We start from the raw sequence: 24815 nt of genomic DNA on the forward strand, positions 1-24815 counted from the left end.
TAGATATTAGTACACATCTTCTATGTCAAGGTCTTAAATTTAATCAATACATATTATATAATAAGACAATATAGGGCTATTACCAATAAAATTAAATCAGAATCAACAAAATGCAAATGTTCATGCGACTGATTCATTCAGGAACAAAGCAAGTGACCGTCTTCAAGAATGAGTCATTGAATTATTGACTCATCAGATTCGTTTAAAGCACATGACTCATTCAGTAATGAAACACTGCTGTGTGTTGCTACATAACACACAATGGTTAATCTATGGTTTTGTTTAGAACTATCTTCATTTGTGAAATAGTGCAAATACAGACAATACTAACACTATTGTGTCTAAAATATAGCTCACAATATTATCTTATGTGTCTATAAATATAAGACACAAACTCACACAGGGGCATTTTTGCCCCCATATCTTGAATTTTGGGGTCATTCTAACTGCATTCTACTAGGCTACTTTATGCACTGAAAGCGTCCACTATCAAGTGTGTTTGTTTGGTTTTTGCAAAATGGCCGTTGATAATGTCATCTCGCACATCGTTAAAACACCAATTACCTTATTACCATAGATTAAACATATTGCACACATTTTTCATCTCATCTGCCTCAACTCAACACCTCAACAAACCACAGGGGGAGAGATGAATAGATGATTAGATCTGCAGAAATAGAGATAAAAAGAAAAAAAGAAGTGTGAAAGAGAAAGTCAAAGATGATGAGAGCAGGTTGACCTGGCTTTCGTACACCTACAGTAATTTCAAATTATGCTGAGTAGACACCTCATTTCTCCAACAGGAGGGCACTGAGGAAGAGGAGGAGGAGCGACAGCAGAAAGAGTGGCCCAAACTAGTTTGAGGTCACTTAAGTGACAACACTGCACAGCAGGAATTTTTTTCTGCCCTTTGAATGTCCCTCCTTTCCCCCCATCATCTGACAATAACAAGGAGAGCTCATGTTCATTCTACGGAGTGTGCTACCTAAATACTTTACTTTAACCACATTCAACTAACAGACACACATTTTGGTGAGCTCATCAATTAACTAATCGGTGAGCTCATGGTGAAATAATCAGTTAGCTGATTGAACAGCTTATCAGTGAGTTCAACTGTGAACAAGTTCTGTGAAGTCAACATTTAACTTTGGTGAGCTCACCGGCCCTTTTCCCTCAAAAGGATCATTGGTCAGTAACATTTTGCTTTTGATTTGACTCTGAAAATGCCACATCTTTGCAGTGTAGCCACTTGATGACGCTATGCGGAGTCAGACATGAGAGCTGTACTTACACAGCATGAGGCTCCTTAAACTTCCCGACCTGCTGGATATGGTACATGAGATCCCCACCATTGATGTATTCCATGACAAAGTACAGGCGGTCCTGAAGACACAGAGACAGTAGATTAAGAGACAAACACAGGACAGCTGAGAATAGATGACAGAAGGTAAGACAGCTGAATTATATTGTAACTTCCAGCTGAATATAGATTATATGATATGATATGATAATTATATGATAATGATATATATTTTAGAATAAAATAGGACAGAATAGTATAGGTATGAAAATTTAACAATTCTGGTACCAATGAATCCTTGATGATTCCTTTAGTACAACAGAACACAGTTCTGTGAGAGTTATGTTTTGGTTTAGTTTTCCTTGCTCCTATTTGGAGTTCTCATTCATTGTTAGTCGCCATGGTTTCTAATTTGAGTTACACACCTGTTCCATGTTATGTTGGTTAGTCCCTGTATGCGAGCACCCACAGAAAAATAGATGAGATATTCTCCATTGATTTTAACCAATACAAAATTGATTGCAGCTTTCAGACACGATTATATTCACCTTTTTTATAGTGAATTTGAGGCCAGTTTATTTCTATGGCGTTATTTTAATGACAAATATCGAGAGCGGAGTGTGGAGTGTGGGCACTGGGCACCCACCGGCAGAAACATAAATCGGCGCCTATGTCTATATGTATTTAAGTCCTTAGTTCCCTCTGCTCATTGTTCATGTGCCATTTATGTTTGTGTGGTTGTACTATTATTACTCTGCAGTCTCCAGCATTTTACTAGTTTGATTGTAAATAAAAGCTTTTCTGTGGTATTCCCCTTTATCGTACGATTACTGCATCCACATTGTTACAGGTTCTTGGTTCATTTTGAATTTAACAGGACAAAAGTAATAATTTACAGTTATTCAGTAACTGTAGAGCTGTTCTGTTTTTGATTCACTAAAAAGAAAAAGCTCATAAGCATCATTAATTTGGGAATTTGATGGATTAGTCATGCTGCATGTTTTTGATTAATTGACATAAAACATTCAGGTATCTGACAACAATAAAGAAACAGAACAGTTCTGCAGAGTGGTTCATAACTGTTTGACTCACACAAAAAATTTAGTCAACCACTCAGGAATTGGATTACACTGGTCACGCTGTATATTTTTGATTCATAAGAGTCATTAATTTGGGAATTGGATGGAATTAGTCATGCTATATATATATATATATATATATATATATATATATATATATATATATATATATATATATACAACTTTACTGTCACTCAACCCCCTGCAAAAACATTTACTGTTAGTGACCTATAAGACATTTTAACACATCCACAACTGCACATTCACAAACAAGTACACACGAGACAAATCCCAGAGCCAAAATCCAGAGATCAAAACACACTGGACGTCTTCATATCTGCAAGTTTCAGCCACATTTTCCCTGGGCTCCATTTTATTGGCTTTCTTCCTGTAATGATGAGGCTTATTTTGCATCAGTTGCGGGTGGTGTAATTTCCTGCAGTAGTGGTGGTGTGTGTTTGTGTGTTTGTTTGTGTGTGTGTGTGTGATGGTCAGGGGAATTAGAGTCAGGGAGGATTAAGAGACTGAAAGTGATGAAGAGTGCGAGAGGGACAGGGACTGCTAGGCAGCAGTGCTTAAAGGAGGTCCCATCACTGTCAGGAAGGAAAGAGGGAGGGCGGGAAAGAGTCTTTACCTCACTCCACTACACACCAACTACCTAAACCCCCACAACTACAACACATCACCATACAAAACCGCACAGACTCTCTCAAACACACACACACACACACACACACACACACACACACCTGACTTACTCCCCATTATAGGCTTGAGGATAATCTACATGACTGCAGCTGTTTTGCTGTCAAATACCTCCTGTGACTGATCCCCATCCATAAAGAAATCCCCTCCCATCACCCCGCTTGGGTATCTTGCCACTAACCAGGCTTTATTTGCTCTTAACGAACGTGCGTGCGAAGGAGGAGATGATTTAGAGACGTAGTTTCGTTTGAGATCCAATGCGTTTCCAGAAAAATCAGGCATAAAAGAGCTTTAGCCGCATGACGTCACAATCTTTTCCTCCCCCAGAGTCTCATTGGTTTCTGACTCAGTACTCTCTATCCTTTGACTCTCATTTCCTGTCACGATTTCTCCGTCTCTTGCTATCTTGCTGTCGGTGACAGGGGCTCATGCGGCGCTCAGTAGGATGTTGAGAGATGGCGATGCTGCCTGTCACAGCTCTGCTGCGGCCACAGATGAGTGTGTGGCGCGCTGCCCCACTGTGAGCATGTCACATTCACATGACCACACACACACACACACACACCATTCTTGTCGATGTACAAATGACTGCAGTCTCTAAGCACTGTGTGGGGGATGGGAGGGATGGATTCTAGTGTGTGTGTGCGCACGCGTGTGTATGTTTGGTCACATGCTAAAAAATGAAAGAATACAAAGTGACGTGTGCCCGCGTTTATGCTTATGTCAAAGAAGAGATGAGAAGAGAAAAGTTGAAAAGAGAATATTTGAGACTACAATAAAAGAGACAAGAATGCAACAGAAGAGATTATGCGAGAAGAGAGAGGTGAGAAAAAAAGAGAAGAGACCAGACAAGAAGAGAATAGACAGAACGAGATGAGAAGTGATGAGTGAAGAGGTGAGAAGAGAAGAGGTGAGAAGAGGCAAGAAGAGACGAGAAGAGTTAAGAAGAGACGAGAAGAGAATAGCAGAGGTGAGACGAGAAGGAATGAGAGAAAAGTCAAGAAGACAGAAGACAGGAAGAAGTGAGAAGAGACAAGAAGAAAGATGAGATGAGAAGAGAATAGCAGAGGTGAAATGAGAAGGAATGAGAAGAGATGATAGAAAAGATGAGAAGAGATGAAAAGAGATGAGAAGAGAAGAGACGAGACGAGGCGAGGCGAGAAAAGACGAGAAGAAAGACGAGACAGAAAGAGAATAGCAGAGGTGAGACGAGACGAGAAGAGAAGCTGTAGTACCATGGTCTGAAAGCAGGAGTGCAGATAAGTGAGGAAGGGTGGTTTTCCTGACAAGGCTAACACTCTCTTCTCCACCATAGTGCATTCAACATCATCATCCTGGATCACCACATCCTTCTTCAGGATCTTTATGGCATACAGCTCATCTCCACCCTTCTTCTCGGCCAACATCACCTATAAAAAGACAAAAACAGAGAGTGAAGGTAGCAGGGATACTCAGAGTTATGTAACCAAACACATAACCAAAGCATTTGTGCAAGAAGGAGAAAATGAGCAAAGCAACACCGTAACACAACACATGAGCTTCATTTTTTAGCAGTAGATACACTGGCATTTGACTGCAAATCAATACAGCACTCATTCTCAGCACGTTTAGAGCACGTTAGACCAGAGAACAGCTGCAGCTGGGACCGTGAGGATATACAAAGACGAGGAGAAATGATGGACAGAAGAGACAAAGCTCTCGCGACAGTGTGAGGACAGTAAGGAGCAGATTTGAGTGTGAAATTGGATTGAGCCTAAAAGCACATAAAGAGAATAAAAGAGATAACTATAGAGAAAGAGAGAGACAAAAAATGGAAGAAAAAGAGGGAGAGAGGTGAAAGAGTAGAGAGAAAGACTGCACTGAGTGAAGGAGCAATATAAATTGGGGAAGATGAAATTTAAAAAGTGAGGGAGAGACAAGGTTAATATCCTATAATATAATATAAGGTTAAAGTTAATATTGTATATTATATTTAAAAAAAGAACAAATATTTGAACTGAAATTAGATTTTTGAATTACAAACAAACCTAACTTAAATACATTTTTTAAACATAACATTGAAACAATCTAAACACAATGAAAAAGTCTAATTAAATGCATTAACTTTAACAGTGCTAAACGTGTTTTAAATAATGTCAATTAACATATCAAATACTATAATTAAAGCTAAACTACAAAGGAAATATACTAAATGATTAAACTAACACTAAATTATTGGGTGAAAATAAAAAATTTAAATTAAATTAATCAAACAAACATTCTCAACTACAATACCACTGAGCAGAGAGACGTCTGTTAAAACATCTGCTACCACACAAACATAGATGAAACATAGATGACCAGACAAATGAAATCAAACACAGATCTCAATAACTACCAATAAATGAAAAACAAATCAAAGCACTAAAATTTTAGGCTTCAAGTTTCACTTTCTACAGTACATTTCATCCATATGCAAATTAAGTTTATTTTTCAGTATTGAGTGACAGTAGTTGAAACGTTTTCAAAACTGTAGCTTTTCCAGCTACTTTTTTCTAACAAAGGCAGTAAACTAAGGCGGTATTCTCTCTCCCGTATATGTAGAGCTAGAACATCTGATTCTTTGCAGTAAATCTGTTCATGTAAATAAAACCAATTCAAAAAAACATATTTACAGATTTGAGTTCCTGGGTGGCATTTTAGTTTTTTTTTTTTATTTAGCAAGTTGATTTTTCAAGTTGTGAAAAGAGTAGCAGCATGACCACAGCATAACCTTTAAGGAGTATCTTATAGCTTGGAAAGCTACAGATTCAAATTAGCTTCTCCAACACAGTTGGTGTGAATGTGTGTGTGCACATGATGCATTTAAACCCAATTCAATATGCCTGACACAGCCGCAGCACTTCTTGTCACCAAACCAATAGCGCTTCATCAGTGTGTGAAAGCATCTCTCAAATAACTCCCCTCATTCTGCGCCAAGGTGACAGAGAAAATCCTGACAGAGGAAAAGTAATGCTTAAAGAAACTTTACGGACAGTCTGACTCTGCCTTTAAGCTCTCTGTTGAAAATAAATGCACATATTGAAATGAGCAGAGTTATTTCAGTGTAAAGGCAGCCCCAGATGGACACCTTGTGACTGGCGATGGGAAAAGAGAAACGATACACTTCAACATTACAGAGGACACCATCTGCTCCTCACAGGCTCTACATCCTAACACACACACACACACACACACACTCACTCTACTCTGGCAGCATAGCAAGCAGGTTATGTCCATTCTAACGCATTCATTACCGCTGCATACCTGTTTAGAAAAACGCACATCAAACAAAAGGTACGCGACTGCACACGGTGCTTCAAAGTCTCAAGGACATTGTCAGCTAGTGTAGCCACACAACAGTCTCTGTTGGATGAGAACTGCTCCAGGATCAGCATATTCAAGGACAGAATCTGATCAATGACCACGTCTCCAACTGTGAGATCTGCATCGAACCCATAATCACACAACTGGACTCATGAAAGTGCACATTTGTCATCCTTTCAAGTTCCCTCTCCCATTCACACTTAATTTTCTTATTGAGCATCAAGTAAAAATATCCTTAAATATCCTTAAAAACAAGACTAATACTACTTGAGAAGTAAAAGATAAAAGGGGCCATCAATTGAGAAATCAAATTTTCCTTTTGACGCATAAGAGGTCATTGTACTATAAAAATATCCTTCAATACCCTACAATATCCATTGTACAGACAAAAAAACAAACTACTTCCTTCAATTACTTTAGCTTTTAACAGACAAACTATGTTTCAAAAAACATGTTTTTATACTTCTATTTACTACAAAGTAGCTCCAATTTGATGTTGTCACTGTAGTTATCCTGATTGAATGCAACAAATTTAGAAATAAAAAATAAAAAGTACATTGTTGTGTTCATTATGGTTCCAATATGTCACCCTAACAAAATTTACAATACAGTCGATTCAACCTTAAGTGCAACAAGATTTCGGAAGTAAAAACCCCATTCATTTTCTCCATACGGGAATTGATTTTTAACAATAACTTAACCTTCAACCATTAAAGACAGGCCTACTGTGAGCTACAAGGTTGTAAAACGATGGTATAAGCTTTTGTTGAAGCAACCAGCCAGCACTATTTCTACTTATTTTTTGTATTTGGGTTTAACTGTGGAATTCCTGGTGAAGAATGACATTACAAATGATTCTGCAAAATAATCTACACCAATCAGAGAATCGGAACACTGAGAATAACGTAGAGTCAGTAACCCTACACTCTATATACATCAACATCTTTAAATTAACAGTTTTATTTCTCTCCATTGCTTTTAATTAGATTGTCATTTGCAATGCTTCACTGTACTGTTGACCTTTCCCTCATTAAAGCTGTTAAGTTCTGGAAAACAAATACTGATTTTTGTAAATTGCAAGTTGTGGAGTCTATGAGATTGCAGAGAACCTCAAAACAAGAGGTTTCAAGATTCATGTACAGCCATTTGTGCCTGATGTTCGGTCGCAGCACCAAACTGGACAGGTCAGACCACGTCTGTCGTGATGTGGACGCCATCAAAAAGAGTCTCGGCTAATGATGCTGACAGAGGTCTAGCACTACACCTCAACATATCAATATCATTTTAAAAATCCTGTTGCCATGGCAACTGGCAGCAGCTGGAACATGAGCCTACATGAGAATGCCCACTCACCCTCCTATCTCCCCTCTTGCTGTCTTTTAGTCCTGTTCTCCAGTAATCTTAGTTGTTTAGAGTGACCTCACAGCTCAAGATTACCTGCTGCTCAAAGCACCAGCGAGCCTACCTGATACACACAGAGAGAAACAGAGCGAAAGACGAGGGCGAGAGTTACCTTTCCAAAGCTACCCTTGCCCAGCACCATGAGAAAGTTGAAGTCAGACAGTTTCATGCGGTCCCGGTTGCCATTGCTGTCGAATTTGGAGATGGCATTGGAGGAAGAGCCGTCTGTTTTGCTGGGACCAATTTTAGCTCTCTGTTGGGAAAGAGCAAAAAGAAACAATAAGCGTGTGTTAGTTTGGGGTCTCACACACACACACGCACACACACACACACACACACTTGTTTGTCTAGCATGCTGGCGACTTTCATTTGACTTCTATTGTTTTTACACAGAGCCAATAATTTTTTCTTTCCCCTACTCCTAAAACCAACCGTCACTGTAACTTAATAATTCGTTACCTTTATATATCGCTTTTTCTGGGTACTCAAAGTGCTTTACGGAAGGGGTAATCTCCTCAAACACCACCAATGTGCAGCATCCACCTGGATGATGCGACGGCAGCCATATTGCGCCAGAATGCCCACCACACACCAGCTTACTGGTGGAGAGGAGACAGTGATGATGCCAATCAGTATATATTTGGGGATGATTAGGAGGCCATGATGGACAGAGGCCAATGGGCAAATTTGGCCAGGATGCCGGGGTTACACCCCTACTCTTTCCCGAAGGACATCCTGGGATTTTTAATGACCACAGAGAGTCAGAACCTCGGTTTGACGTCTCATCCGAAGGACGGTGGTCTTTGACAGTATAGTGTCCCCGTCACTACACTAGGGCTTTAGGACCCACACAGACCACAGGGTGAGCGCCCCCTGCTGGCACCTAACACCTCTTCCAGCAGTAACCTAGTTTTCCCAGGAGGTCTCCCATCCAGGTACTGACCAGGCTCAGCCCTGCTTAGCTTCAGTGGGCAACCAGTCTTGGGCTACAGGGTGATATGGCTACTGGCAGGCCAACTTAGGTGACGACGCACCAATATTAAAATTCTTGCTGGTAGCAATAAGCTGATAATTATTTCCATGTTATGGCTGTAAATGGTCAATTAAAATATTGCACTATATTTTCTAAATAAATAAACGTATTAATAACTATATATATATATACAGTATTGATGATACCGATAAAGTAAATATTATTTATAGAATATCAATATCTAATTAATGAAAAATATCGGCTTACTGTGTAACAATTATGGCACCCATAAATTGTGCATCCCTACAGAAAACTGTTAGCATTTTTACATTTTCATTAGGACATTTACTATGCTTATTCAAAGCTGAACATATATAATACAAGACATTTGTGACAAGTTGACAGCTAGTCTGTAACTAGAAAGTCGCAGCATTACCGTAAAATGTCCACTTGCGAGCCACGCTTCAAACTTGTTTGAAATCTAGCCGTCTTGTCTTCATGAATGTGCAACGACTGAGAGCGCAGCAATGACTAAAGGCTAATGAAATAGTGAAAGAGCGAAAGAGTGCAAGAAGACAGCGAGGCACTGTGAAGAGTGAGCAAATAAATAAATAATACAAAAAATCAACAGCTCCATATGTCTCCCCAAGCACCGTGTCATCTATATTTCTTGTCTTTTTCTAATTTTTCCCTGATCATTTGCTGGTCTCCACAATGATTTCAGGTTCTACCCTTGCGGGCAAAACCTGACCTACACACACACACACACGCACACACGCACACACACGCGTGCACACACACGCACACACACGTGTACACACACGCACACACACACGTACACACACTCGTACACACACACACACACACACACACACACACACACACACAAACAAACAAACAAACAAACAAACAAACATAAGAACGAGCCACAGCCTGACATGACTGACATCCCTTGTTTGTTTTTATCTGTTGATGTTACTGAATTTCTTAAGCAGGTCTATTCATCACGTCCTTGCTAAATCTGTCAAATACATGATTCAGCAAACGCTGGGTAAACCTTTCACTCAGACTGCAGATGAAGCAAATTTTGGCTATTGTGTGCATGTGTGAAAGAGACAGCATGTATCTGTAATACAAAGAGATATTAAATATGTCTTTGGCAGCATTTGTAAAACAGCTCTAAAGTGTTTGTTAGACACAGAGGAAGTGGGTGTGTGTCTGTTAAACTGTGGCGGTTTGTGCGTGTGTGTGTGTCTCGCTCTCCATGGGTGAACGTTTAGTTTCTGGCAGTGATCTCGCTGCCCAAGCTGGCACGCTAGGGAATGACAGACGGCCTGTGTAAATGTCTGTGGTTCCTTCTGTATTAAGTGTGTGTGCGGTCACAGGCCATAGTCATTAGGCCCGGTCGGCTGCAGGCTGAGGGGAAATGTACTGACGATTTCCTTGTTCACCAACTTTCTCCTTCACAGTCCACTGAGAACTGATCCATTATCTACAGCTGTGAGCCCATCACACCTACAGCAGCCTAGCAACAGGTCACGCACACACACACACGCACACACACACGCTAATACCATCTTAAATGCTCTAAAAGCTTTTTTCATTCACAACACGTTTGCATAGCACTTGGGGCCAGACAAAAAACACAACAGTGTGTCAAAATTCCTCGCTTACTTTGCTTTTTACACACTATTTTAACTGGAATTTCTCATTTTCCAATTCGGAATTGGGGAAAAAAATATTTAAACATACATAGAAACAAGATCAATTTACTTGGGAAGCAAAATACATTATATATTAAGACTTTTGTATTGATTTTTTTTGTATTTAATCTTATTTAATCTATCTTATTTAAATATCTATATTTTATATAAATATTTCATATGTATGCCTATTTTATTTGAAAATGTACTTATTTACACGATTTAAAAGATTTATTTAAATATTTGTTTTATATAAATACATATGCATGTTTTATTTTATTAATATTTAATTATTTAAATGTCTGTGTGTCTATCTTTTTTAGAAATCTGATTAAATATCTGTTTTATATAAATATTTAAATATGTATATATGGTTTATTTGATTATTTAATTGGTCTCTTTTTTAACAATTTAAATATCTAGTTTATATAAATATTCATTAAAATAAGGTTTCATCAGTTAACTACTTTAGTTGGCATGAATTAAGAACGAACAAGACTTCTACAGCATTTATTAATTAAAATAATCTTAATTTCAACATTTACTAATACATTATTGAAATCAAAAGTTGTGTTTGTTAAGTAAGGGATAATGTATAGTGAGCCGGTTGTTATAGTGAATAACAACACCGACAGGCTGAACGGGATCCCGACGCGAAGCGGAGGGATCTTGAATCAGCCTGAAGGGGTTGTTATTCACTATAACAACCGGCTCACTATACATTATCCCGCTTATTACATGGCTACCTACAAAATAAATAAATAATTTGACACAAATTATTTATTCAAAAAGGAGTTTATTGATTTAAAAACGATTGAATTGCTTCCGCTAAAGAAAATAGTCCGTTCCGCGTCCATAGCAACGCGCTGTTTTTCATGGCAACGGTCTGTTATACTTCGCAGCGGTCTGTTATCAAGAAATAACAGACCGCATTCTACATTGGAATTCAGCCAAGCCATGTAATAACTAATGTTAACAAACACAACTTTTGATTTCAATAATGTATTAGTAAATGTTGAAATTAAGATTATTTTAATTAATAAATGCTGTAGAAGTCTTGTTCGTTCTTAATTACAATTAAATTGCACTGTGAACTAACATGAACAAACAATCAAAGGCTGTATTTTTATTATTAACAAAGATGAATAAACATGTAATACGTTTTGTTCATTGTTAGTTCATGTTAGTTAATACATTAACTAATGCTAACTAATGAAACTGTTAAGTGTAACCAACTATTTATTTAAATGTGTTTTATTTTATATATATATATATACAATTTTATTTATATATATTTATTATATTATATATTTAAATAATCGAGGACAGAACTGACAGGAAACTATAGGAGGAAACTTATTCAATGTAAGTGCCACCCTGCAACATGTTAGGGCATGTCCTCTGTCCGCTAGGCCACATTTCGGAAAAACTCACACACTGAATTACACTAAAAATAAAAATACACTACAAATGTTGTCGTTTTTTATTTGCCAATTTATGCAGTGCACACGCAGCTCTTAAATTACACATGCCACTAACATGATGTGATGAACAAGAGGTGACTGTAATTAAAACCATGCTGAGCTTATTTCAATTCAGACACCTTTTCAATCATTCCAAATTAATTTCCGCATGCCCCTCGCTTTCCCCATGATTCCACAGTTATTCACCAGCAGAATGAATGTGTAGGATTGCCTGGGTCCCCTCGGCCCATCCCACACGCTCCTGTCTCTCCTGCCCTCTCTCTCGCAGCTTCTTGGAGTACATTCAATTTTAATTTCCAAACTGCTGCCATATTGTGAGGCTGGCATGCAGCTCAGTCTAGCATAGAATTCCATTAACCCAGTCCCTACTGTTCAGACGCCACACTTCACACTGTCCCTGCAGACAAACACGGACCGGCTGCCCAGCACTCAGCCTCACTCACACATCTCGGCCTCTTTTTCAACCAAATAAAACGAATATCCTGTCATCATTTACTCGCCCTCGTGTTGCTCCAAACCTGTATGACTGACTTTCTTCTGTAGAACATAAAATGAGAAGTTTAGAATATTGTACTGGCTGCTCTGTTTACAATTACGATGAATTGGGGACTGGAACCCTCGGAAGCATCATAAAAGTGGACCATATGACTCATGTGATATATTCAGAATAACTAAAGTACAGTTGAAAACATTGGCCAAAACTGCCCTGGGCTCTTGATAATAAATATAGAAACTGTGCTTTAGAGTCAGATCTTTTCAATGAATCTATTCATTGAGTTAATTTGACTGATTTGTTTTGTGAGTTCAACTCAGTGACTCAACAATTCAGTGAACAGCTCATTGGAGAGGAGGATTGCCAGCCAACGTCTTACATTTCAATCTGTTCCTCACACAATCTATCATTTAATAGAAGAATATATATATATATATACAGTACTGTGCAAAAGTCTTAGGCATGTTAATATTAGGCATGTTAAAGTCTTAGGCATGTTAATATATAAAAGTCAGTTATTTATATATTTTGCTGTAGTGTGTCAGTAGAAAATATCAGTTTACATTTCCAAACAATCTTTTTGCCATTAATTGTAATAATCCAGTGAGATTTGTGTATGCACAAGGAATCTGACAGCAGCCGGTATGATCTGATCTCACCATCATCGAGTCCGTCTGTGATTACATGAAGAAACAGAAAAAACTGAGGCAAACTAAGTCTAGAAGAACTGCGGGAACGTCTCCGAGATGCTTAAAGAAGCCTTCCTGCAAAGCTACCTGAAAAACTATGCGCAAGTGTACCTGGACAAAAGCCGTTTTAAACGCAAAGGGTCGTTACACCATATATTGATTAGTTAATAGAAGTTAAATCATAAATAAATTCAATTTGTGATTTTATTTTTGAAAGCATTTTCACTTTACATCATTTTAACACAAGTGCCAGTACTTCTCACAGTACTGTAGCTTTGCAGGAAGGTTTCTTCAAGCATCTTGGAGACGTTCCCGCAGTTCTTCTAGACTTAGTTTGTCTCAGTTTTTTCTGTTTCTTCATGTAATCACAGACGGACTCGATGATGGTGAGATCAGATCATACCGGCTGTTGTCAGACTCCTTGTGCATACACAAATCTCACTGGATTATGACAATTAATGGCAAAAAGATTGTTTGGAAATGTAAACTGATATTTCCTGACACACTACAGCAAAATATATAAATAACTTTTTTTTTTGGAGGGGGTATTAACATGCCTAAGACTTGCACAGTACTGTATGTATATATATATATATATATCTTTTTTTAAATATTAAATATGCTTTACACACACACACACACACACACACACACACACACACACACACACACACACACACTAAAAAAATATTCTAATGATTAATCACAACTTTGTATCTTTTGTCAAATCAACTTAGATAATGAATGTGGTTCAGATAACATATTTTGAGTTTCTATTTATTAAACCAATCTCCTTCATTGTATGAACTGAACATTTTTAAGGCAACCAGGTAAATATATATAGACACACACACACTATTTGAATATTTATTTATTTAAATACATGTTTTATTTGAATACTTTTTATTAATTCATGGGACAGAACGGACAGAAAACGATAAAAGGGATGTTTATCTGCAAATTATTGCTCTGCTCTTTGGGTTCATCTGGAAACGTTACAGTTAACAGCTCATTGGAGGAGGAGATGACTGTCAGTGAATGACATGTCGTATATACCACATTTTATGATCCGTTTACAATGCGTTTGCATCCTTTTTAAAGCTTAAAGGTTCCAGAGCCCATTCATTGTAATTGCCTGGAAAATACCATGCAGCACATTCTTTCATTCCACAAGGGGGAAAAAATAATACATGTTCGTATTAATATGACGGTGAGTACATTTTCCCCATCTCTCACTGGTTCGGTAGGTCTGATCTGTAGATCTGTGGCTAGGGACATTTGAGAAGCTCTATCTCTCAGCCAAAACCACGAGTTGAGTGGCGCCATTGATCTCTGCTAATACACACACCATACATGCACACAGAAAACGCTCTCCACCTCCTCCTCCATCGATTGCTGGGCGTGAACGAGCGATTAGCTCTGTATCCAGCCATCACTGGACTAAGGCAGTGTTTCTTTCTTTTGTAAAAGCAAACATCTCAGCCATATTCTGCGCAGCAGTAAAACCCATCCACACGCACTCACACAGACATGCAGCAACAAACGCTCTGCCCGACGACCCAGTGACGACAACTTTCATTTGTCTGATCCAGAATGGACAGGATGGATGCAAGAAAGGAGGAAAGAGAGAATGGGAAGGGAGGGATAAAAACGAAAAGGAGACAAATGCTAATGTGGGTAGATTTCCACTGAGCTGAATGCGTCGCTTTCACCGTGCTTCACTGCACACAAATACAGTCATTTCTGCGCAGCAGTGTGGAGGGTAGAGTGAGAAAGAAAGAAAAAAAAGAAAGAAAGAAAATCATTTGTTCATAGTGGTGAGATGTGGAGGGAGGTGGCCACGTCCTGACAGGTCAAATTACAGGTGAATAAAAGTTGAGGAGATGCTATCAACAGGATAGCGGCTATTAGGTGAGATGACTTAACAGTTCTGATTACACCTCTGACACACACACACACACACACAGAAATCCACACATCCACAAAAGATATCATCGTACAGAAGTACTAGCGTTTCCATACAGGGATGAAAGGCTTGGGGAAGAGTTCACCAAAATTAGCAATGCTAACGTGCCAGCTCAGCTGTTTTCAAAATACTTATTTTTCACTCAGCAATATTCTCAGAAGACCCTATTTGGGATTCAACATCTTTTTTTTTAGTAGCGAAAAAAAGTTTAGTTAATTATTCCTGCTTTTTATTTTTTAATTAGTGACGAAATTTACTGATTAAATTTATGGTTAAATTTTTTTATTTAATTGAGCTGAAAATGAATCAAATGAAAATGAAAGTGATTTGCTTCCCAAATCACTTTAAAAGGAGATTTATTTATTGGTGATATTGGTGAACGGAAACTGAATTATATCTACTAAGTACTAAGTATATTTACCACACTTTTTTTCACAAAGCCATAAAAAAATACTGACTGTGCAAAATAAAGTGCAAATAATTAAACATGATAAAAAAATTGTTTAGTTCCTAGTATTCTTAGTATTTAGTGTACATTTACACTGTCCTAAAAAGTTTGGACAACCCCTTTAAGTTTTAAAGTGGGGTTTTGGATAATATCAGCATAAATTCTTATACTCTTGGTGTCAATTAATTAAAGTGACTTGTAATTATCATTGAATACCAGATATAAAGATTTTCATTTTGATTACATAGCATAACATAACATAACATTGAAATCACTCTGGAATTTTTCTGTTCTAAAGACAATCATTTTTTATTTAATAAAATGTTTTCATAGTTTTGTGTTGTCCCTTATCAATGCAAAATCATCACAAAATAATGAGGATTTATATGCTGATCCAAAATCGAACACGCTGGTAACCTTAATCAGTTTGTCCTAATAAATGAATTAAAATAAATGATCTAACATTTAATATAGTCCCTAAGGCAGCTTAGTTAGTGACTTTTTGTGTAGTAACTTTACTAACAGAGTGCTTAAACTTAAATTAAGAAGTGTGCAGCTTGGCAAAGTACAGCTGTAAAGTAAGTAATTAGTGTTAGAATTTTTTATTTTTTAATAATGCAATGGATTCAGATTAAAAAAAAAAAAAAGCGTCACGCTATTGATCCCTGGGCAATTTAAGTTTATAGGAACATCCGTATCCATATAAAACAGGAGTTGATCCAAAATGAGTGTGAGATAATGAGTCATTTCCCTGTCTCTGTTTTCATGCTGAGCCAAATCTGGCTATAACTCACGACGCGGGAACAAAAGTTGACGTGAGGCTACAGCTCTGAGCGTTGAGAGATGTGGGTGTTCTGGTCCTACAGCACAGGAACAGGAGTGACCGTCTCTGTGTTGCTGACACGGATCCTGAGGGAGGCCTGCCGGTCAGTCTGTGTGCGTGTGTGCGTGCGTGTGTGTGTGTGTGTGTGTGACGGGGCTGCTGGCAGGTAGCCTGATACAGACCGGGCCTTAATGAGCTCAATATGAGCACCAACAGGCCAATCCTTCATCTGCCCCCTCCACCATTCAGCAGAGACCTGCCCTGACCGCAAACACCCTATAGACATAAACTGACTCGCTCGCTACATCTCCCATCCTGATGCTCTCAAATAGAGCCTAAGCATTTCCTCCTCACAACCATTCACAGTCTTGAAGCATGCTGGGAATGCAGGGTCATTTATTCTCAGCCAGCAACAGTCGAACAACATAGATCTGAACAAGACACCAGATGTGATGCTAATCTATGACAGAATTGCTCTAAAGCTAGTGAGCCTACAGAGCCATCACAGACAACACAAAGCCTGCTCCATACTTCCAAAACAACTTCATTATGCTGCCTTCTAAGTAGAAGTTCCAGTTTATATCATTTTTTTGCATACATAATTATTAATTATTATTATTACTATTGTTGTTATTATGGAATATAATCAGTAAGTTACTAAAAATAAGAGTGTTAATTTGTCTATATAGACAGTAGGACATGATGCTAAAAGCAGTCTGTTCATATCATTTAAAATAGTTTCTATTATAATTATAATAATCATAATCATCATCTTCAACTTTATAACCATCATCTTCTTTGCCATATAAACTGTAAATAATAATAAATGTTTTCAATATGTAAAAATAAATAAATTGTTATTAATGTTGTTATTATTATTATTTCGTAAAAATGTAACCATTAAGTTACTAAAAGAGTGTTAACATTTGTCAACATAGACAGTAGGAAGTGAAGCAACTAGGTTTCGAAATTAGTAAGTCTAAGTTCCAATTTATACAATAATAATACAAATTATAATAATGATAATAATAAGTATTATTACTATTTGCAATATGTAAAAACAAAAAAGTATTATTATTAATGTTATTAATATTTTTGCATGAATGTAATGATGTTACTAAAAATAAGAGTATGTTCAAACTAGTCTATGGCCTTCCCCAAATTGCACACTTCATATGCACTTACGGTCTTGTGAATTACAATGGCCGCAAAGTGATTTTGAAGTCCACAAGACCATAGGGTGCCCCTTTTGACATTTTAGGTTACAGAGGGGTGCAGTCAATATGCGCCCTCGAAGCACACTTTTGCCAACCAAGCTGTTATTCCACAGCAGACTTCAACCTGACAGTCAAAGCGGCGTTTTGTCATGAAAGTGTGGACTCAGAGGAAGACCGCGAGTGTTTAGGCTGCCATTTGGGTGGACGGGTCTATATAGACAGTGGGATGCGAGGCTACTAGGTTTTGAAATTAGTAAGTCTGAAGCTATATAAATTCCAATTCATAAAATGATAAAATGCTGGTCAGTAGGTTTTGAAATGAATCACCATCTCAGAGTACAAAAGGAGAGAGACAAAAAAGATAAAGAGAGAGGGGGGGAAAAAAGACTTAAACAGTTGTGTTTTTTCCTCCATGATGTGTGAAATGCCAGCCATCAGGTGAGCGACAGATTGACCATTTCTCACATTTTGCATTATGCATCACACCACTGTAGGAAAACTGCCAGCTCAGACACACATGCTCAGCCACACACACGCGCACTCAGACACACACACACACACACAAAAAAAAGCGCTAAACCTCACATTGGGCTGTTCATAAATAATACCATCATGCACTGCGTCCACAGCTGGGTCTGCTCGCGGGACTGTCTGAATTATGCAGAGACCTGCACAGCCTATGCCCCTTCACACACACACACACACACACACACACACACACACACACACACACACACACACACACACACACACACACACACACACACACACACACACACACACACACACACACACACACACACACACACACACACACACACACACACACACACACACACACACACACACACACACACAACATGCATGCCACACCCATCACATGCAACTGTATAGACACAACTGTATAGACACAAATAGACACAAACCAACTGTCGAAAACCATTTTCACCTATCAACTTATTGGGAAACATGTCTGAACTACTAACTACTGTATGCTCTCAAAAGATGGAGGAAACCAGAGGAAAGGGGACTTTAAAAATGTACCCGAATCAGTCAGTGGAGAAAAAAAGCCCATGGATCAGGAGCTTCGTGCAGGTACCTCTCAGTCAGCTCCATTCTGTATTCAAATTGGGACATGCGGAGCTGAATGCAGGTTGACATGAGTGTGATTACTTTGGGAGGAAGCTGGGATTTGCCAATGTGTTATTTGTGCCAGATTTGTCAGTGAGTGATATATGCTTCATGCACAAAGACCTCTCTCTCTTTCACCTGCTTGCACCCAGTTCGGAGTGTCAAAATCAACATAAAATCAAAACTGGCCCTATTTACTCTCTTTTTTTTCATTCCTGGTCTTATTAGGCATCATTCCAGCATATGTTATTCCAATAAAAATGTTGGTCTTCACAGTCTTTTGCCAAAATATAATGTATCTAAACAACTTTTTTCCTCTTACTTTTCAAGCCCTCCTCCAACCATCTGAATCCATTCAGTTAAAACAACTTTTCATAATTCAATAAACACGCAATTAATAAAATCAAGTCCCAGTCTACATTTATTTCTTTTCATGTTATATCGAATTATGAATAGAAAATGAGTTGTGAAGTTTCAGGTTGACTTTAAACCAATGAAGAATGGAGAATATTCTACTACCCCCATTCCTCTCCCATATTGATCCACAAACACACATACACACACACACGCACACACAAAAAAAGCAGGTGACCCCATACACACATGCTCACCTCAAACTTCTGCCGGAATTCCTCATTGCCTTCTTCTCCCTCGGCCGGGACAGGTACGTTGAAGTACTCGCCCTCTTCCTGACTGAGCAGCTTAAACCTGCATGTTTGTGTGTGTGCATGTGTTTGACAGACAGAAAATAAGGCACATTTAGATGAGTGCAGGATCTCAGCAGTGTCACATATGGTTCAGTAACAGACATTAAATCCTCCTCTGATAATGGCTCCATCTGGCCGCTATAGGAATTGGGTACTGCTCGCGCGCTTCCTGAAACGGCACATTTTGCGAAATTACCTCAGCTCATTTAAACCATTCATACGCTTACAGTTTCCCTCTCAGCGGGGACGACCTTGACTATGATCAAGTGTGGAGAGGAATCCAACCGGTTTGAGTTGCCCCCAAACAGCTTTCAAACGTCTGAGGGACAGCGTGATACCCCGTCTCATATTCAGCTCTTCTAACATCTGTGCTCCCAGATAGCAGAAAATCAGCTTCCTGTTTAACGGTGTGAGGTGACCATTGCTGGGTTTTGCTACTGATGTGATAGGAGGCCCTGTGTTCGTCTTGCCTCTGGTGTGCGCGGGTGTGTGTGTTGTGTTTATGACTGGAGATGAGTCATGACTGCAGTGCTCTCCCACTACACTTCTTCCTTCCACATCTAGACCTCCAGAGGCTTTAATGTGTGTGAGCGTCTCCGTCACATTCATAGAAATAGGAAAGAGCACGAGAATGGCAGTTAGCATGAAATGACGTGGATCATTTTTCTTATAGGTCAAGTAATATGATACATGAATATATTAATTTACTTTATTAATATTATACTTTTATTTATTATGTTATTATATATTTATGTTACACTACAATTTTTTTACTTCAGCAAACCAAAGGCTGCATTTATTTGATCAAACATATAGTAAAAACAGTAATATTGTGAAATATTACAACTTTAAAAAAAACTTTTTAAAATGTAATTTATTCTTGTGATGTCATAGCTGAATTTTCAGCATCATTACTCCAGTTTTCAGTGTCACATGATACTTCAGAAATCATTCGAATATGATGGTTTGCTGCTAAATAAACATTTATTATTATTATCAATGCAATGCTAAAAAACTGTTTTTTTTTTTTTTTTTTTAGAAACTATGATACAAATGTCTTTTCTGTTACTTTTGATCAATTTAATTAATCCTTCATCCAAACAAAATTTGCATTCTGGGAAGGTTTTATGCGTCTTTGGCACTGAGACAACAGTTTTACTGTTTCCAAGTTATACATTACCCCTTTAATATTAATTTTATATAATTTTATCCTGAGAATAGGTGTGAATACAGCTGAAAGGTCAACGATTTAATATGAAGATGCAAATGTATTTAAACAATTAATGTTATCAATAGCTCATTGATTAGCAATTTATCTACATAAAGGTTTGAATATAATATAATATAGAAAAAAACATTACTGAATGCATCTTTACAATTTTTGCATTTGGCCAATTTCATAATGCTTTTAGTGAATAAAATGTTACCATAATTCAATTTATTGTGCAAAATGTACAATATACAAGTACTGTTTTATCTGACACTGTAGTGTTGCAAGTGATTGGACAATCGAAACCATTTTTAAAAAATATGCTGTAAAAACAAAAGAAAAAAACAACTATCCCTGTTCTCATACTCCGTCCACTAGCAAATATGAATGAGTGTTGCGTCGAGACAGTGACAGCTCTGACAAAGAGATTGTGATCATGTGGATCTGTCCTGACTGAAGGTAAACTGGGGAGCAGAAACGTCAACTCTAATCTGACACTGTGCTTTGCTGTCAGGTGGCAGGAAGCAGCCATCGAAGTCACATAGAGCCTCATTACTGCTCTGAAACGGCCTTACAAAACACATACACGCATCTCATCAAACCATCCAGTAAAAGTCACATCTGAAAAGCAAAACAAAGGGTGCATCTCAATCAGCTCCCTAGTTCAGTAGTCAGGGCACTGATCAGGAAGTCAGCCATTTTAAGGGCTCTCTCAATTGCAAAATCAGACATTCACTCCCAAAAAGTCCCACAATGCACTGTGAAAACCATCCTCACAATGTTCCCTTACTGGAAGCACGAAGCATAAATCACATGACATGGGCCAACTCACTGCACATAATGATATCCAATAGACATTTTTTTTAAACATACATCGCTGAACATAATCTAGCAAACATTTACAATTGTTTTACGGCTGAAATCTTGCACGCATATGTAACAAGCATTTATCAAGCAAGTATTTATCATAATGTACTTTAACATTAAAATAATTTTTTGGAAAGATGTCAGTTCTGCTGTAAATACCAGTAGTGATGTTGTACAATGAGGACGTTGCCATGTCGCCAGAAATAGAGTCATCAGTGTCCCAATGTGTAGTGAGCCAGCGTCCTTACTGTCCTTACCAGTGTCTGAATTCATGTACACGATATACTGATTCACGACCTAGGAAGCTAAAGAGCTGATTGAGACACACCGACAGAGAGAGGAGACACTAAAAAAAGGGAAACAAAAACATAAAACTAGTCAACCTCACTAATCGATCACTTGGTTTTGTTTGCCATTGGGACCAAACCCTACTGGTCAATACATTTATGTTCTAAAACTGTCTTTCAAACATTCTATTAAAGTGGACAATCTATTTTTTTATTAGTATTTTTTTAAACATATTTTACATTGTTGCAACACCTGTCAGTAACGCTCTGTTTAGTTCCTGTCTTTATGAACTTTATGATATTAAACACATTTTAGGCTTAATATGAAGAAATGTGCATTGTGCAATAAAGAAGTACTCCAAATAAAGTTTAATTATAATTTTTATAGCAGTAAGTCTCAAGTGATATGTCAGTAAATTTGTTAATGGATTTGTAGTATACTTAGTAAGAAATAAATATATTTTGGTAAAGACTTTTCACTAAGATATATATATATATATATATATATATATATATATATATATATATTTAGTACTGTACAATGACAAATAAAAGGTCCCTTGTAAAGGGTTATAATCGTGTCTCCCTGGCTTTTAAGAGTTTGAAAAAGTCCTACCGCAGACATTAATATATTTTTAATGTAATCTTAATGTTTACACAACCTTTACACATAATGCTATCCCTTGATTGTGGAACATTATCTGTTAGGTGAGAAAGAACTACTAGACACTTCAGTCTCTAGATACTTGTACTGACTAGACAATATAGGCTACAGTACAAGAAAAAAAGACTGACAGAGAGAAAACATGAAGCAGAGAGCAAAGATTTCATGTGAATCTGCCCTTTGTCATTTCACTCGATTCTGTCACATTACCTGCACATTTAAGCGTTCACAGGGGCTCATGCAGATTCAAAAATACACAGACCCTAGCCGACACGCCAGGCATTTAAAGGTGTTCGAGCAGGGACGGGAATGTGTGTGAGCGGAAAACAGGAGTGGAGAGCTCTTAGATGAAGAGCTGAGGACTTCTGAAAGAGCAAGAGTCTTCAAATCCAGAGGAGATGACTGAACCAGTTAGATGTGTATGGACTGCAGCACGTCTGTGAATCTCTGTGATTTCCAATGTGGTTTAGCTGACGCAAACTTTTTAATATTAGTGTGTACACAATCTATTTGCCCCTCGGGGACTTCCTCATTTCCACAGATGTATATGTATGTGTCAGCAGGCTTTCTCACCATCCGTTCACTCCTTGCTTCTGAAGCTCCGAGATGCCGAAAGACAGAGAGCCCATAAAGTCGTTCCGGCTGGTCAAGTCCCAGTCCCAGATCTCCACAGACAGCCTGCGGTCCTTGTCAGACTCCTTCAGATTACTGTAAGACACAGAGCGCAGGAGGGAGGAGGACAGAGACGACGAGAGACGGAGACAAAGAAATCAAGCTGAACATTTGATTTTGCATTTCCCAGACAAACAAATTACTGATCTTTTGGCTGTGCCACTAAGCTTCCTTACAATGTGAAGGTCTCGTTCCATGTGGGATTCAGGCAGCACTTGATGGTCTTGGTCTTCTGTTTGCTCTCACTCTTGGGGTCAGGGATGAGTTTTAGCTTGACATAGGGGTCAGAGAGGCCATTCGGGTCCATGGGCACCAGGTTCTTCGCTTCTTTAACTGTAATGTAGAAATACAGGATACTGTATATCACAGACACATAAGGACCTAAAGACCAAGATTTCAGTACTTTAACTATTGTTAGTGTGCAATCAATGCAGAGCAAAATCTTTATGTTAAATCAAGAGTTATTACATTTTGTGTCAGTTACGTTGCAACTTTCTGTTGGAGTTTTGATCAATAAATATCACATCTTAAGCACTGTTAATGTTTTTGGAGTTCAGCAGAACTGACATAAAAATGCATTATTTATAATGCAAAGTTATCTTCCTGACTTTCAATACTGTTCAGGTCCAGGTTGAAGTAGCATTTCATTTGTTGGACAAACTGAAAAACTGGAGCATTCTCTGAAATAGTCACTGTGAAGTCTGAAGAAGGCATCATGTTTGTGAACAAACTGATTTAATGATGCATCTTGTTCATTAACAAGGATCTGCTGACCGATTAAACGTGATGTTGTTCATTCAAGCCAAAATGTGAGTCAATCTCACAATTAAAATCATGTAAGGATGTTACTGAAACTCCTAACTCATTTTATTATTGTTTTTTTTGTCTACAGCTTGATAAAAGTAATGCCGAGCAGTTGACAAAATGGAAGACAAATGATACACTATCATTCAAAAGATAAAAAAAATAAAATAATACTTTTATTCAGTAAGGATTAGGAGTGTGATGAGACAGTTAGCTCACGAGACGAGACGCGAGATTGAGTTCACGAGAACGAATCCTCAATGACAAAATACATGACTGGAAAAATAGTCTGCAGGTGCGTTTGAAATGTTTGAACTAATCATCTTGCAATGAATGTCATTTCAGTTCTACAATTCTGAGTATGAATTATCATATGCAGTAAAAGACAACAATACTCAAGCACTGTAAAAGGCTTTGCCACAAACTCAACTGATTGGAGTCTCAGACTTTACTGTACATGATTTATGAGCTTCCACAACTTCTGACCTCCTAACTGAACTCCTTTCCACAAATTGATCTTATAAATAAAAACAGTATAAGTAAAAATGAATAACACAGTTTTCTCTCAGTCTTATTAAGTGCAACCATAATCAAAGTACTCTCTCCATATTCAAAGTGCAAATAGAGACCACATTTTTCTTCAAGCATGATACAGAGCTAAGAGATTGGTACAACTACACAGCACAGCCTAAGATAGCTTTCATAATGGGAGATATTTGCATGCATCAGGGAGCCGCTTTCAAAATGAAGGGTATTGAAATCGCGTTTAAATGCGCACATTTTGCTTTTGCTTTCGCTTTCGTGATCGCACGCACTCTGTGAATAGGGAGTGGCGATGCTGAGTGCG

The 24815-nt window shown here is 38.0% G+C and overlaps 1 protein-coding gene across 2 annotated transcripts in view; it reads right to left on the reverse strand.

Annotated features, from left to right (window-relative positions):
• prkcbb (protein kinase C, beta b) overlaps positions 1-24815 on the reverse strand; it is a 123813-nt gene that overhangs the window by 38880 nt on the left and 60118 nt on the right. For both annotated transcript variants that reach the window (XM_079885450.1, XM_079885449.1), the window contains exons 6-11: positions 23341-23497; positions 23066-23200; positions 19369-19465; positions 7943-8083; positions 4320-4493; positions 1292-1383 (exon numbers count right to left, since the gene is read on the reverse strand). In XM_079885450.1, coding sequence (XP_079741576.1) covers positions 1292-1383; positions 4320-4493; positions 7943-8083; positions 19369-19465; positions 23066-23200; positions 23341-23497 — 796 coding nt within the window. The remainder of the gene's footprint in view (positions 1-1291; positions 1384-4319; positions 4494-7942; positions 8084-19368; positions 19466-23065; positions 23201-23340; positions 23498-24815) is intronic.

This window comes from Squalius cephalus (assembly GCF_949319135.1).
Source record: "Squalius cephalus genome assembly, chromosome: 1".
Taxonomy (NCBI): Eukaryota; Metazoa; Chordata; class Actinopteri; order Cypriniformes; family Leuciscidae; genus Squalius; species Squalius cephalus.